Source organism: Microcebus murinus, chromosome 15, assembly GCF_040939455.1.
Source record: "Microcebus murinus isolate Inina chromosome 15, M.murinus_Inina_mat1.0, whole genome shotgun sequence".
NCBI classification, from domain to species: domain Eukaryota; kingdom Metazoa; phylum Chordata; class Mammalia; order Primates; family Cheirogaleidae; genus Microcebus; species Microcebus murinus.
The window spans coordinates 15,011,752-15,025,551 of NC_134118.1; the positions used below are offsets into that span (position 1 = coordinate 15,011,752).

The 13,800-nt window shown below is 45.8% G+C and overlaps 1 protein-coding gene across 2 annotated transcripts in view; it reads left to right on the forward strand.

The window, feature by feature from the left end:
- Nucleotides 1–659: 659 nt before the first annotated feature.
- Nucleotides 660–13,800, forward strand: part of JARID2 (jumonji and AT-rich interaction domain containing 2) — a 248,002-nt gene continuing 234,861 nt past the window's right edge. Inside the window, exons 1-2 of one of the 2 annotated variants that reach the window (XM_012753517.3) lie at nt 660–1,485; nt 4,821–4,935. In XM_012753517.3, coding sequence (XP_012608971.2) covers nt 4,876–4,935 — 60 coding nt within the window. In that variant the 5' untranslated portion in view covers nt 660–1,485; nt 4,821–4,875. The remainder of the gene's footprint in view (nt 1,486–4,820; nt 4,936–13,800) is intronic. The other variant, XM_012753520.3, reaches the window with a different exon arrangement.

The following is a 13,800-nucleotide window of genomic DNA, read 5'->3' on the forward strand; positions in this document are numbered from 1 at the left end:
CCGCCACGCTCCGAGGCCTTCCCCGGGGAAGCCTCGCGTCCCTCCCCCGGGGCTCCGGGCGGCGCGCGCGCGATTCCTCGATTCCACAGGCGGTTCGCGCCCCGGGTGGGGGCGGGGCGCGCGGGGAGGGGGCTGGCCGCGGGCGCGGGAGGGGCGCCGGGGGCCGGGGGCGGGCCGGCGTGGGGAGTTCCTCGCTCGCGGACCACACGCTCCGCGGGCCAATCCCGAGGCAGCCTCTAGCGGTGTCGCACGCGGGACACGTCCAAGCGTTTGTTGGCAGGGCCGGTGAGGGGGAGGGGGCGAGGCAGAGGGAGGGGAATTGAGTGACAGGCTTCGCGGGGCAGGCTGGGAATTGTAGTTCCCAGCTCCCGTGGCCATAGCCATTTTGTAGTCGGGGGACTACAACTTCCAGAAGATCAAGGGGACCATTCTAAGGTGCCCCGGGAATAGGCGGCTCTCCCCTGGGCCGGGAGTCCTGGGGCACTCGTATCCAGCAGCCCGGATGCAGGTAGACGCGACGGCAGGGGTGGGGGCCGGCGCGGGCCGGCCGTGGGGTGAGCGGCAAGCAGGGGAAAGGGGGTGAGGTGGAGCGACCGAGCGTGCCATGCATTGAGCTAGGGAGCCTCTCTCAATTCCACTCCTGGGCTCGGCGTGGGAGCGATGCCCGAGGGGTTGTCTGGGCAGAGATTCGTAGAGGCCTCTCGGGTGTCCGGTTGGCGGGGCTTCGGGCGTCCTCTGGACTGGGCCAGGGGCGGTCGGCACCCGGTTTAGCCGGCGCCCGGGTGCTCAGCTGTGGGAGTTTTCGGCTGGCCTTCGGCGGGGAATTAGCCGAGGAGCCCTAACTTGTATAAAAGCAGAGTCCATTTAAAGTTGGGCTGGATAGCCTCTCTCTCATTGGTTAGGGGGCTTGGAAAAAAGAGACTCGGCGAGCCCTCGCTGTGGTGCTGCCGCCGCCGCCGCCGCCGCCGCTGGAGTTGACTCTTCTGCTCGCACTGCTGCTGCAGCACAAACGTGACTTCCAACATTTTTTATTTATCTTTCCCTTTTCTTTTCCAAGATGTAACTACAGATCAGACACTAAGGACCTTCACGTTTCGCTGATGTAGTTTTTGGAGGAAAAAGGGGGGGAGTGAAGGGCGTCGGTTTTTTTTTTTGTGTGTGTGTATGTGTTTCGGGGGAAATTTTCCATTATGAGTGTTTTACTAAAGTGAATTTTTTTTTGTTTGCTTCGTTCGTCTTTGGCTCTTTTTTTTTCCTTCCCAATTTCGGATTTATTTCAAGGCGAATCTGGCTTTGGGGGAAGAGGAAGAAAAGTCGGATTACAAGATCAACCACCACCAACAACAATAAAAACCACCAGGATATTTTTTTGCAAATTTCTGACGGCTTTAAATTCATGAAGCAATTGTCCCCTTTTGCAATCAGCATTTGGATCTCAGAATGAGCAAGGAAAGACCCAAGAGGAATATCATTCAGAAGAAATACGTAAGTGCTCCTAACAACACATCCTTTGACTTGCAGTTTTAAGCAATGGCTGTGAATGTCAAGTTTATAGATAATTCTGCAGCTGAAGGGTTTTAAACACAGCGTCCGATAAGGCTGTTTCTTTCTTTTCTGAAAGAGGGCTTTTCAGGCAAAGTCGTGTCTGCCTAGTTTGGTTGAAAAAACAGATTAGTGTAGAGATACCTCAAGTGAATAAATTGACCTCGAATGACACAACCATAATCTAGTTTTAGATGAAAGGCAAGGGATTTTGGTGGAGCTTCGGGTGGGGGGGAGCTGCGGTAATGTAACTAAACTGCATTCTCAGGCGGATTTGGACCCATATTGCACTTTGCATGCAAATGAGCCTGTTATTATTATTAATGTTATTTGGGAAATCGTGTAACGCTTGTGTGTTGGAAGCCCTTTAAGTTGCAATCGAGGGTCCGATTATGGCGATCTTCCCCATGCACTGGCACATCAAATTTAATGTATGTGGTCGTTTTGGCTTATCTGGTTTACAACATAAGCCAGTTGGGAATCATGTTACAGCGAATGCATTTGTTGGGATTGACTTTAATAATGAGGCTGGTTTTGTTTAAAAAATTCATGGTTTCCAGTTTTAGGGGAAAGGGGCATAGACTGTGGCTAATGTTTTTAAGTATGTTTGTGAATGCATATGTAAGTGACTACAAATAATTTTCCCTGTTAACGGGGCTTCTGAAATTGGGTGATTATTCAGAGATTTAAATGGTTTGGAATAGTTAAATTTGTTTTGTGCATATTACAGCTACGTTTTGATTGGCATGAGGAGTGTTTTTGTTTTGTGTGTGGTGGCTTTTTTTTTTTTAAGTTTGGGGGGGAGGGAGGAAAGAGGGGGACCGAGGGATTAACCAAATATGCACTCGAGTGATCGGTGATTAGCTGCATGCTTTAAATCAAAGAACTCATTTTTTTTTAAAAGGCCAGATGAACATACATTAGGAATAATGCAATGTTATAACAAAGTTTTATTTAACTCGAGTAGACAAATTGGTGTTAATATTTTCCTTTTTTGATCAGTGTGTGTGTGATGGGAGTTGACCTTCGGGGCACTGGTTTTGTAAAAAATATATTTAATGGAAAGGCTGAATGCCTCTCCTAGAGCTGATCCTAATCTAGACATGTAAACTTCAACTATGAAAGAAATGCAAGGTTAAATAATCAAGCCCAACTTAGAAAGCTGTTCCATAAAGAATTTAAGAATTAAAATACATCCGCATTGCAGAGGGCTGGATAGAATGCAAAGGACTAGTTTAAACTCGGGCTGTGGAAACTGCATGGAGACAACCTTGCCTTGGAGCGTGGACGTCTTCCCCGGGCTCGTCCCTTTCGGATGAAGCCACAAAGCAAATGGGGCAGAACTTGGACAAGAACCGCCCCCCCACCCGGACCTCGTTAAGTTGGAGAGCAGCGTGGGGTGGGTTTTTGTGTGGCCGGTGGTCAGCGGATCGTGTCAAGTCGGGGCGTCCGGCCGCGAGCCAGCGGCCGGCGGCGGCCCGGGAGGCGTAGTCGAGTCCGCGCTCCGGGAGCGGAGCCCGTGCTCCCGACGTGCTCGAGCCGGCTGCGGAGGGGCGGCGCGCGGGGTCGCGGCGGGCTGGGCCGGGCGGAGCGGGCGCGCGCGCGGCCTGTAGGGGGCAGGCTCCGGGCGGGCGGGCGCGCGAGGCGGACGCCGGGCGCCGGGGGCTGGCTGGCTGGCTGGCTGGCGGGTGGGGCGGGCGCGGGGGCGGCGCGGCCTGCGGGCCGGGGAGGGGGGCGTGGGCGTGCCGGGGAGGGGGCGCGCGGCGCACAGCTGCAGCGGGCGCCCCCCACCGCGCGCACGGCCGAGCATGGCGGCGGCGGCTCCGCCAGCTTCCCGCGGCCCTGCCCGCCGGCTGCAGCGCAGCGTCGAGAGCAACAGGTTAAGCCGGCGAGACGTCAGCGCGCCTCCTCCGCGCCCCCCGGTGTCCCCCCCGCCGCGCGCCCGCGCCCCCGCCCTCCGGCCCGCCCTCCGCCCCCCGCTGCTCCCGGTTCCCGGACGCTCCGGGCCGCGCTCTGTTGTCATTGTGACGTCACAAAGGGACGGGCCCGGGTGGAACCTTCCCCTCCTCCTCCGTGACGTCAAAAGTCGGGCGGGAGGTTCCAGGCGCGGCGGGGCTGCCGGGGGAGGAGGGAGCGCGGCGGGGGCGGGGGCTGCCGCGGAGCCCGGCTGCCGCGTGGGAGGAGGAAGAGGAGGAGGAGGAGGGGCCCGGCCTCCACCTTCCGCCCCGGAGCGCAGCTCTTCCCACCAGGTGAGCGCCGGGCGAGCCTGTGGTCCCCAAACGAGTGCCACCGGACCTTGCTGTGACTCCGCTTAGCGGGTGGGGAGCAGGGAGTGGGCGTCTTCTTTCCGCAGGAATGTTTTCACTTCCTCCGATCCAGGTCTCGGCGACAGTGGTGCTTGTGCGTGTCCTCACTAGCGCTTTGTTGGAGGACCGTGTTGTGGATTCGGCCACCTTGTCACTTTAGGTCGTGTCGCGGGTGTCTTTCAGGATGTGGCGGGATGCCCTTCAGGTCCATGCTGCGTAGCAGCAACTGTTGCCCTTTCTGGAAGGCTTGCAGTACCATGGTGGGGGGCTTTTTGCTGTGCCAGCTGGGCGCATTTTGGGGGGGTCTAGACAGGGGGAAGTCTTGTCATTGATACATGAACTTAGATGAGAACAGGACTCTTAGGTCTCAAGGTGTTCTGGGATTAGTTCTTCTGAGCAGGAGAACCAGAGGCTCAAATTGAGTCCATTTCCAGTTCTGTAAAATGGAAAAAGTAACCCCTGCCTTTGCCACTTGGCCAAGTCACTGAGGAGATCGTGTGCCTGAACGATGTAAAACAGTATGCTTCTTTATATGTGAGGTGGCATTATTATTCGAGCTGATGGAAGGCAGCATATTTCCTGCAATTGGTCTCAAAAGCCTAGATGCCTGCTGAGTTGCCATTTAGTTTATTGCCTTAGCAAAGTAGAGTTTGGGGGTGTGATTGTAGATGGTAGGCTTTGGGAGAAATGATTGTTATATTTCATATTAAATGATATCCTTGAGAAACTCATAAATTGCAATGTAATCCCGTCTTAATTGTGTTGGGCACGATTCCCACTACAATACCTTAAATAACCCCAAACATTTGCCTTTTTAAAGCCCCAATCCACTTGGACAGTGAAAACAGTTGCATGTTTTGCTCTATGGATATTTTCCGCCATTGCCATCACTCCACTGGTTGGATATTCCTAGGGAGAATAACAGATACGATATCCAGGCTTCACAACCATTTGTTGATCTTTGCTTTACAGCAGGTATGAATTCGAAATAAGAAAGAAAATCTCCGCCACGTGAAGATAATGATTCATGCAGTTAGCAAGAAAACAAATTACCAGTTTGATTTCTAGGACAATTCAAGCAGAATTTGTAAGTTTTAAGTATCTAATTTTCTGATATAAAAGTGCAGTACGATTAAAAACTGGAAAAAGTTTGCATTATAATGTTCCAAAGCAGGATTTACTGTAATTACATACAATTGTAAAGAAAAAGTAGAAAGAACACCATAATATAGTGGTCGGATTTATGAGCTTTGTTTTTAAATTTTTTCCCTCTGTTTTACACAAATTGTCCAATCAGGTTATTTTACAGTTCTAGGGGGAAAACTTGCACAAGTTATTTAATTGCTACATTTTTCCTTTCCTGGGCTGTTCACATGTCTTGCTTTCTACTTATTTCTAGAAGTGGAAAACATTGTTCTTTGTCACATTAGTCTAGGGTAGAGGCAATTTAGCAGCTATCACTGTGTAAAGATAGTACCCAAGGAAAATATAATCAAGTCCTGAATGTGTCAGTAAGATTTAAAAGGAAAAATAAATTGTGTACAAAAATAATCCAACTTGGGTTATTACCTGGGTTATTACCTTATTGTAGGTTAATTAATACCTGACTTGTGTGTCCCTATAGACACTGGCCTAAAGAGCCAACTAGAATTATTTGGTACTTAGAAGGTATAATGGCTGTTTTTACTCACAGTAAGTTAAACCAGTCCCTGTTGCTGGGCTGAGGGCTTGTTGACTCACTTCCAAGTGCTTTGGGAATAACTACAGTGTTAATCTTAATATATATACCCTGCTCCAAAGGTTATTTAAACTTTTCTCCTTTAGTAGGAGAACATTTTTGGGGGGTATAGAACTAGTGTTTATACAATTCAAAATGGAACTGTTCCTCCTCTCTCCCCTTGCAAAGAAGACATGGGAAAGTCATACTAAAACTTAGTCAATTAAAATACTTGGTAAAGGCTAAATTGAAGTATTTTTAATCTGATGTTTTGCCTCTGATCCCAATGGTGTAAGGACTCAGACTCCTGATGTTGTTACCTGAATTCTTGCTAAGTTATTTTGATCTTCTGAATGTTACTGTTCCAAGTCTTCCCCAAGGTTGCAGATCAGCTCTCCTAACCTTCGACCTATCCAACCTACTTGCTCTGTTGGCTGCAAGACATCCTGGCGGATACCCCAGCATGCAGCTCTGGGCCAGTGGGCAGCTCTGGGGTGTGCCTCTGTCCCCATTGGCTCCCACCCAGAAGTCTTGCCAAGTGTCAGTTGTTTGTTCTTAAATCTGGTTATTCCAGTTGGGCTTATTATTGTAATTACAGTTAAATATTATGTCAACCTTGAAAGCACTGTGAAAAGAGTTGGTTTCTGTGAAAACTTTTAAGTTGCATGTTTTGGGAAGACTTGATAAAAGTCAATTACTAAAAAAAATAAGGCTGTTAAATTTGATGTGGGCCAGACATTTAAGAGATTTTAGGGAAAATATGTATAGACTGCTCACACATCATTGCTTTGCAAGTGCTTCCCTTTTTAAAGAACAAAACCGAAGTTATTTCCAAACTCCCTCCCCAACAAACCAGAAAGTCTGATGTGAAACAGTAAATCTTTAAAGAAGTCTTAAACTCAGAAATAAGACTATGGCCGTGTATCAAGAAAATTGCAATTAAAAGTAAAATTTGTGTGTTTAAGTTGAAATAAAATGTTAAGGAATATGTTCTTTTAAAAAAATGGTTTCTTGGCTGACAAACTTGTTTCCATTAACTAACTGATTCCTATCACCTCTGGTTCTTGTACACCTTCCAACTGTATTTAGCCTTAATCCTAAGCTCTAATTCAAGCCACATAGCATAGGTAAAATGTGAATCAGTTTAGAGTGGTCCTACTGAGTGATTTGTTTTAGTTTTAGATTTAAAAATAATTGTGCCATTCACTGGATAGCAGGGGGCAGGAAGATTAGTGATTTTTACACTGAACTCATGGAGTTCAGAAGCTTGTATCTTGTAATCCGGCAACTTTAATTATATTGTCTTACTTATGAGATATTACTGGAGGTCTGCTTCATTTTAAATCCTTAAGCCTACCTGTTAATAAAAATGAGACAAATTGAATCCCAGTTTCTTAGTTGCAGTCTATTACTTTTTGCTTCTTTCCATCTCTCAGATAACTATATTCCTGTGACACCCCAACACAAACCTCAATTGCTTTTCCAGGCCCCAGTCTTCATTTTTCTGGTTTGATTTGCCCATAAAGCCTTCCCATTGCAGGTTTCTTTTATTCCAGGAGATGGGAGCTTTGACTTTGGTTTTCTAAAGCTGTGATGTGTGTCTACTTTTTTGTAGACAATTTGAGTGAGAGATTTTTTTCCTCATTATGGGACTTCAGTCGATCCTGTAGCCTTCTGAAAACCTCAGACTTTTTAATAAGGCTTTTTTCCCCATTCAATTCTGATTCAGAGTATAATCATTAAAAGTGGAGCTGACCCATCATTTTGCTCTTGGTAGAGTCATCCTGCCCCCTTCCAGGACTTCCTTTTCCTTTCACTTCCTGCAGGTGGCTTTTATCTTTCTTGCTCCTTTAGAGTCAGGCTGTCTGGGATAGGAAAGGGCTCCTGTTTTCCAGATGCAGATATTGTCCCAGAGGTCTAGGTCATACTTGCGTGAGCAGCTAGAGCTTGACTGCAGCTCTGGATCTCTGGGTTTCTTTCCAATTCTACCACTGTCAGTGAAATCTTGCCACAGATTTCACTATTATTGTGAGGATGCTGCCCACCTTTCCTGAGGCTCTGTTTGCATTTTTTTTTTTTTTTTTTTGAGACAGAGTCTCGCTTTGTTGTCCAGGCTAGAGTGAGTGCCGTGGCGTCAGCCTAGCTCACAGCAACCTCAATCTCCTGGGCTTGAGTGATCCTTCTGCCTCAGCCTCCCGAGTAGCTGGGACTACAGGCATGCGCCACCATGCCCGGCTAATTTTTTATATATATATATCAGTTGGCCAATTAATTTCTTTGTATTTATAGTAGAGACGGGGTCTCGCTCTTGCTCAGGCTGGTTTTGAACTCCTGACCTTGAGCAATCCGCCCGCCTCGGCCTCCCAAGAGCTAGGATTACAGGCGCCTCCCAAGAGCTAGGATTACAGGCATGAGCCACAGCACCCGGCCTCTGTTTGCATTTGAAGAGATGTGCCAGAAGAGCTGGGATTATAAAAACCACTTCCAGATGGCTGCACGACACCCACCCCTCTTTGAAAGCACTGTGAAGAGAGGACCTAGTCAATTCTGAAGTAACCATCCTCATTTATTGTTTCCAAAGTGAGTTCACTCGAGAAAAGGCGCTTTCGAGTCCATTTTACAGATGAGAAAACCAAGGCGATAGACTGGCCAGATGGTTAAAGGCTGTATTCCCTCCTCACTTTTTAGTTCAGATGAAATAGAGGTAAAATGATCAGGGTAGCCCCGGAAAGGGGAGAAAAGGTAATAAAAGGGGCTCTTGGCAGCCTCTGGAAAGGCTTTTTGCTTGAGAAAGTTGGGGAAGGAAAGGCAGTTTTGTCAGTTTCCAAGAACAGGAGTGTGTGTCTCAAGTGCGTGTTCGCGTGCATTGTTTTTTTAAGCACCAGTTGGTGGAGCTGCCCCCTTATCCCAGCTGCCTTCTCGAGTCATCTTTGGAAGGAGAGCTGAGATCTCAGAATCCCTTGGTGCTTGGCTGGTTTGTGCTCTGTTTTTAAAGGTGCCCCCACCACATTCTTGGGGTGTACCTGAGGGCCAGCGTGGGCTGCAGAAGTTCTCTATGCTTGCAGAAGCCAGGCTGATTTCCCACGGCTGTGACAAATCGGCTTCAGTACTGTTTCTTGCACTTGTATTGTTGCCCCTGACTTTGCAGCTTATGGGACCATGGGGCCCTGGGGAAATCATTTTGCCCTCCGTCCTCACCAGGGGCTGGGCCATCCATTAAACAAAGGCTGTCCAGATGTGTTAATGAGGCAGCGTGAGTAATGGGAACATTAAACATAATTACTCACATAATCATAGGATGTATGCGGGTGTTAGAGAAAGAGGAACCCTACTGGTAGAAGTTCTTGAGAGCTGTTCTTGAGAGCTGGTGCTGCCTAAAAGGCCTCAGTTGGATTTTAAATTCTAATTTTGTAAGTCTGTCAAGCTTCACCACCCATGAAGAGGAAGGCCCGTGAGCACTGAAATAATATCAACAGCAGTGTTTTGTTACCACGAATCCTGGAAGGTTAACAAAATACTTAGCCACAATTTTGCCCCATGTACTCCCAATAAGGTGCTTTCTGCATACACATTGTGTGCTCAAATACAACAACCAGGTATTCTTTCCAGCAGTATTTCCTTCAAGTGAGGAGTGGGAGCGATGGGTGATGTGTGTCTATCTACTAGGGGACCCTTGCTTCCTGGGACAGCAGCCCATGTATCTCTCATGATTGTATTGTCCAGGAGAATATGGAAGATGTTTTGGCACCTGTTTTACTGCACTCTTAAAATCTGGGTGGTTCTTTCTCCATTATTTCCTAACCACCATTTTGGTGCAGGGTGGGTCTACAATGGTTGAGTGTATTATCTCTTGGTTCTCATTTCTGCCAGCTGTTAAAGTGTTTGGTTCCTGTGGAGGCAGAAACAGGTGCCAGGAGGAAATGAGAAGGGATTAGAACTGAGCATGTGTTTCTTGCATTTATTCCTTCCATCATAGATTTGCAGAAGGGAGCTCAATGAATGCTTATTCTGTTAAGCAGAAGAGTTGTGTGCTGTGCATATGTGCCTTGCGACTGGTACTGCACCGACTTCAGTAATGAAATGCCTTGAATTTGGACAGACTTGTTTTGAATTTATGGGGTACCTCTGTGGTGATGGACAGGGTTGGGAACGTGAGCCTAGTTCAAGTTTGGCTCTGTGTTAAACTGGCTGTATGACCCAAGGCAAGCTATACAACCTTACTGAGTTACTTCCTAATCTGGAAAAGTTGTTTCACGCACCTATTTAATAGGCCTGTTGCTGGGAGAGCCGGGGAAATTTTTGATGCGAAAGCACTTTGTAAACTGCATACTGATGCACAAATACTCAAGGTATTATTACACAGTTGGAAATCACCAACCTGGAGACATCAGTCCTGCCGGCAGCCTTCCTAGCTGACTCAGAAATAAATGAATCAAATGAATTCTGCATTTTGACTCTTAAAAAAAATCAAGTGAATAACAAGTAACAGATTCGCTTTGGCATATAGAACAAGGCTTTAAGGATTAGAAGGTGATGTAATCCCCACCCACCCATATCATCATCGCATGTTGGTTGTATCTTCTGTATCAGCCAACACTTGACTCCAAACATGTCTTGGTGGTAAATTAGAGGGATAGGTTGAAAATTAAGATTAGAGTGGCACTGAACCTGTGCACTAACGTGTTTAATCAGAGAAGGAATAATCCTTGAAATTGAAAATCTATCCTCACTGCCTGCATGGTGGGGGGAGAAAGAAAATCTGATCGAGGTCTGTGGCCTTCAGGATCAAGTTTAAACCAAGTTTGTTCTCAGCACAGCATAAAAAGCTCTGCTTGCTCTACCCTGGGCTTATCTTGCCTCCCATCCACTTCACATATCCCAGGCTTCAGCTGAATCCAGCATTTTTTTTCTTTGCACAACCCAGGTCCTCTACTTGCTCAGTGAATGCCTGAGCAGACCACCTGCCTGGGTAGCTTGCCACTCCGCCACCCCAGGGTCTTTCTCCCTCTTGACTGGTCTCCTTACACCTTCTGGGTGCTGGAGTTATTTCTTTCTTTCTTTCTTTCTTCTTTCTTTCTTTCTTTCTTTCTTTCTCTCTCTCTCTCTCTCTCTCTCTCTCTCTCTCTCTCTCTCTCTCTCTCTCTTTCTTTCTTTCTTTCTTTCTTTCTTTCTTTCTTTCTTTCTTTCCTTTCTTTCCTTTCTTTCCTTTCTTTCCTTTCTTTCCTTTCTTTCTTTCTTTCTTTCTTTCTTTCTTTCTTTCTTTCTTTCTTTCTTTCTTTCTTTCTTTCTTTCTTTCTTTCTTTCTTTCTTTCTTTCTTTCTCTTTCTTTCTTTCTTCTAGTCAAGTGCAGTAGTGAGGAGGGGGGAAAGTAGTAGAACAAGGAGTTCAATCTGTAACTGACTGTGAACAATCACGTGAGATAACTCACTACCTTCGGACCAGCCTGGAGTTATTTCTTTACACATGTATCTCCCAGTTAAGCCCACAGGAGTAGGGGCTGAATTTGCTCATGGGTCACTGTTAATACAGTTAAGGAATTTTCCTTAACTGTTAAAGCTTTTGGTGGAGTTAATCAAATACTACCTAGTAATGGGAGGGAAGTGGTATGGATCTAGTGGAAAAAGATGGACTTAACTAATCAGAATTTGGACACTTTTACAGCTGAGAGTTCTTCAGGTGTCTAGTACTGCTGTTAAGCAACCTGCCTGAGGTTGCACGTTTTTATCCAGTGCCTGAGAAGATAGAAAGTTCTCTCTGTTAACTGCCCTTGGATGGGTCTTTCTGAGATGCTTTTTGAGAGATGTGGGTTCTCAGTTATCCAGGGTAAGTGCAATAATTGGTTCATATTCATGGAAAAATAAAATCCACCTGTAATCCCCATGCCTAATGAAGCCCTTGTGAAAATGGGTTTTTGCCTTATAAGAAATCATTAAAATCAGCCAGTTTTCAGAGATAGAAATCATTGAAATCACATACCAGATACTTCTCCACTTGGAGATAGATACATAGTTTAATGTATATCTATATGGGCTCACACTCTTCAAGTGCTGTATTTTTTGTTATCTGTTTTTTGCATTCACATCAGAATACAATGATTATTAATGGCTGCAAGGCACTCAGTTGATACATAGCACAGTTTTATTGACCTGTCCCTTCTTGAAGGCTTTTTCACAGTTTTAGGGCTGTTGTACAAAATGATGTGTGCAGCGCGCTTTGCATGTATCTTTTAGTACTTAACTCCAAATTCTTCAGTGTGAAATTACTGAGTCAGCAGGGCCAGTGTTTATGTTTTGATCCCTTGTAGCACATTGCTTTCTTGGAGGGAGGCTGTACTAATTTACAGTCCCACAGGTAGTACGTGTTAGGCCAGCGGGTTTGTTTGTTTGCTGGCTTTTAAAAACCAATACAGGCATTTGTAACGAGTAGTAAAGATGTCAGTTGAGTTTTATTTAAGTTTCTATTTTCTTCCGTGTCCTCTCGCAGGGCATTTAGAACAAAATGAGATAAGATATGTGAAAGCACTTTGTAAAACAAAATTGCTGTAAGAACACAATGTGTTATTAGTCAGAACAGATTTAGGAGTGAAGGGAAGGGGAGAGCCTGTATAATTGTACAGTGATATTTTTTATATTTATGAAATGCTTTTTGGTGAGGACATGTAAGATACTTAGGTAATAACGATGACCCAGAATCACATTGTTTTCACCTGTGATTTCAGCCACCTTTGTAAGGTGGGCTTTTTATGGTTACAAACGTCCCTTTTGTGGTTCAATTAAACACAGCTGGTATTCTTTGCTTGCTTATTACCACGTTCTGGCACTGAGTTAGGTGTCTGGAAATATGACATTGCTCTTATCCTAAGAGCATTTGCAGTTTAGTTGGCAGCAGGGCTACAAAACACTGTGGGAAAGAGAGCACTGGCTTTGGAGTCAGACTGAAGTTGAGGCTCTCTTTTACAAATTGGGTGATTTTGGGTATATCACTTCACCTCTCTAGGTAGGTCTTAGTTTATTCATATATAAAGTGGGGAGAATTATACCTTCATTATTGGTCTCAAGGTCAGTTTGGGGGAGGCAGAGTCAAATTTTAATGCATGAAGTGCTTTATAAATATCTAGGCTGGGCATGGTGGCTCACGCCTGTAATCCTAGCACTCTGGGAGGCCGAGGCAGGAGGATTGCTCAGGACAGGAGTTCGAAACCAGCCTGAGCAAGAGCGAGACCCCATCTCTACTATAAATAGAAAAAAATTAATTGGCCAACTAATATATATAGAAAAAATTAGCCGGGCATGGTGGCACATGCCTGTTGTTCAGCTACTCGGGAGGCTGAGCCAGGAGTTTGAGGTTGCTGTGAGCTAGGCTGACGCCATGGCACTCACTCTAGCCTGGGCAACAAAGTGAGACTCTGTCTCAAAAAAAAAAAAATATATATATATATATATATATAATATGTGTGTGTGTGTGTGTGTGTGTATATATATACACACACACACCATGTTATTCTGATAAGTCCTATGGGTCTTTGTGGCTGTAATTGTCCAAGTGCAAGGTTGCAGAGTAAAAGAGTGTTTTTGGGTCATCTTTGCTGTTTATAGTATATCAAGGTTGTCTGAGGACGAGGATAGAAATGAGAATAGTATGGGATGCATAGCACTTTTTCTTCTCATCAAGGCTGGCTTTTTCTTCCTAACTTATGGAAAAATGCAGTGTTAATCTCTTTACATCCAGGCACACTTTTCTATCGATGGGATTTTTCTCTTTTTCTCCCCTAGTTTGAGAAGATGAGGGTAGTGTCACAGTGGGGGGCTATGAGAGGCAGCATTACTTTTTATGTTTAAGAGCATACTTTTGAATGAACTCTTATATCTTCCTTTTTCATTCTCCAGTCAAGATGTCCCATTAGAGATGAGGTGGAACCTAATATTTATTGGTTTTGCCCAAATTGCCTCCTTTTCCATTCTTATGCTGCCCAGAGCACTAAAGCTCTGTTTGTTCTATTTTCAGCTTGTAATAATGTCTTGATATTGGAGGATGAAAGAGCTCACGTGACTACGGAAGGCATTTAATAAGGAGTCATGGTCTGGAGTCTCAGTCAAATTGGTAGCACATGGTTTTCATCTGCCTTGAAGATCTTTAGTGATATTGTCTTGGCTCTCCAGAGCTGTGATGCCACAAAACTGGGCCCTCCACACATGCCATGTAACTCCTTTTCAAACTGATGATTCTCAGTGGTAC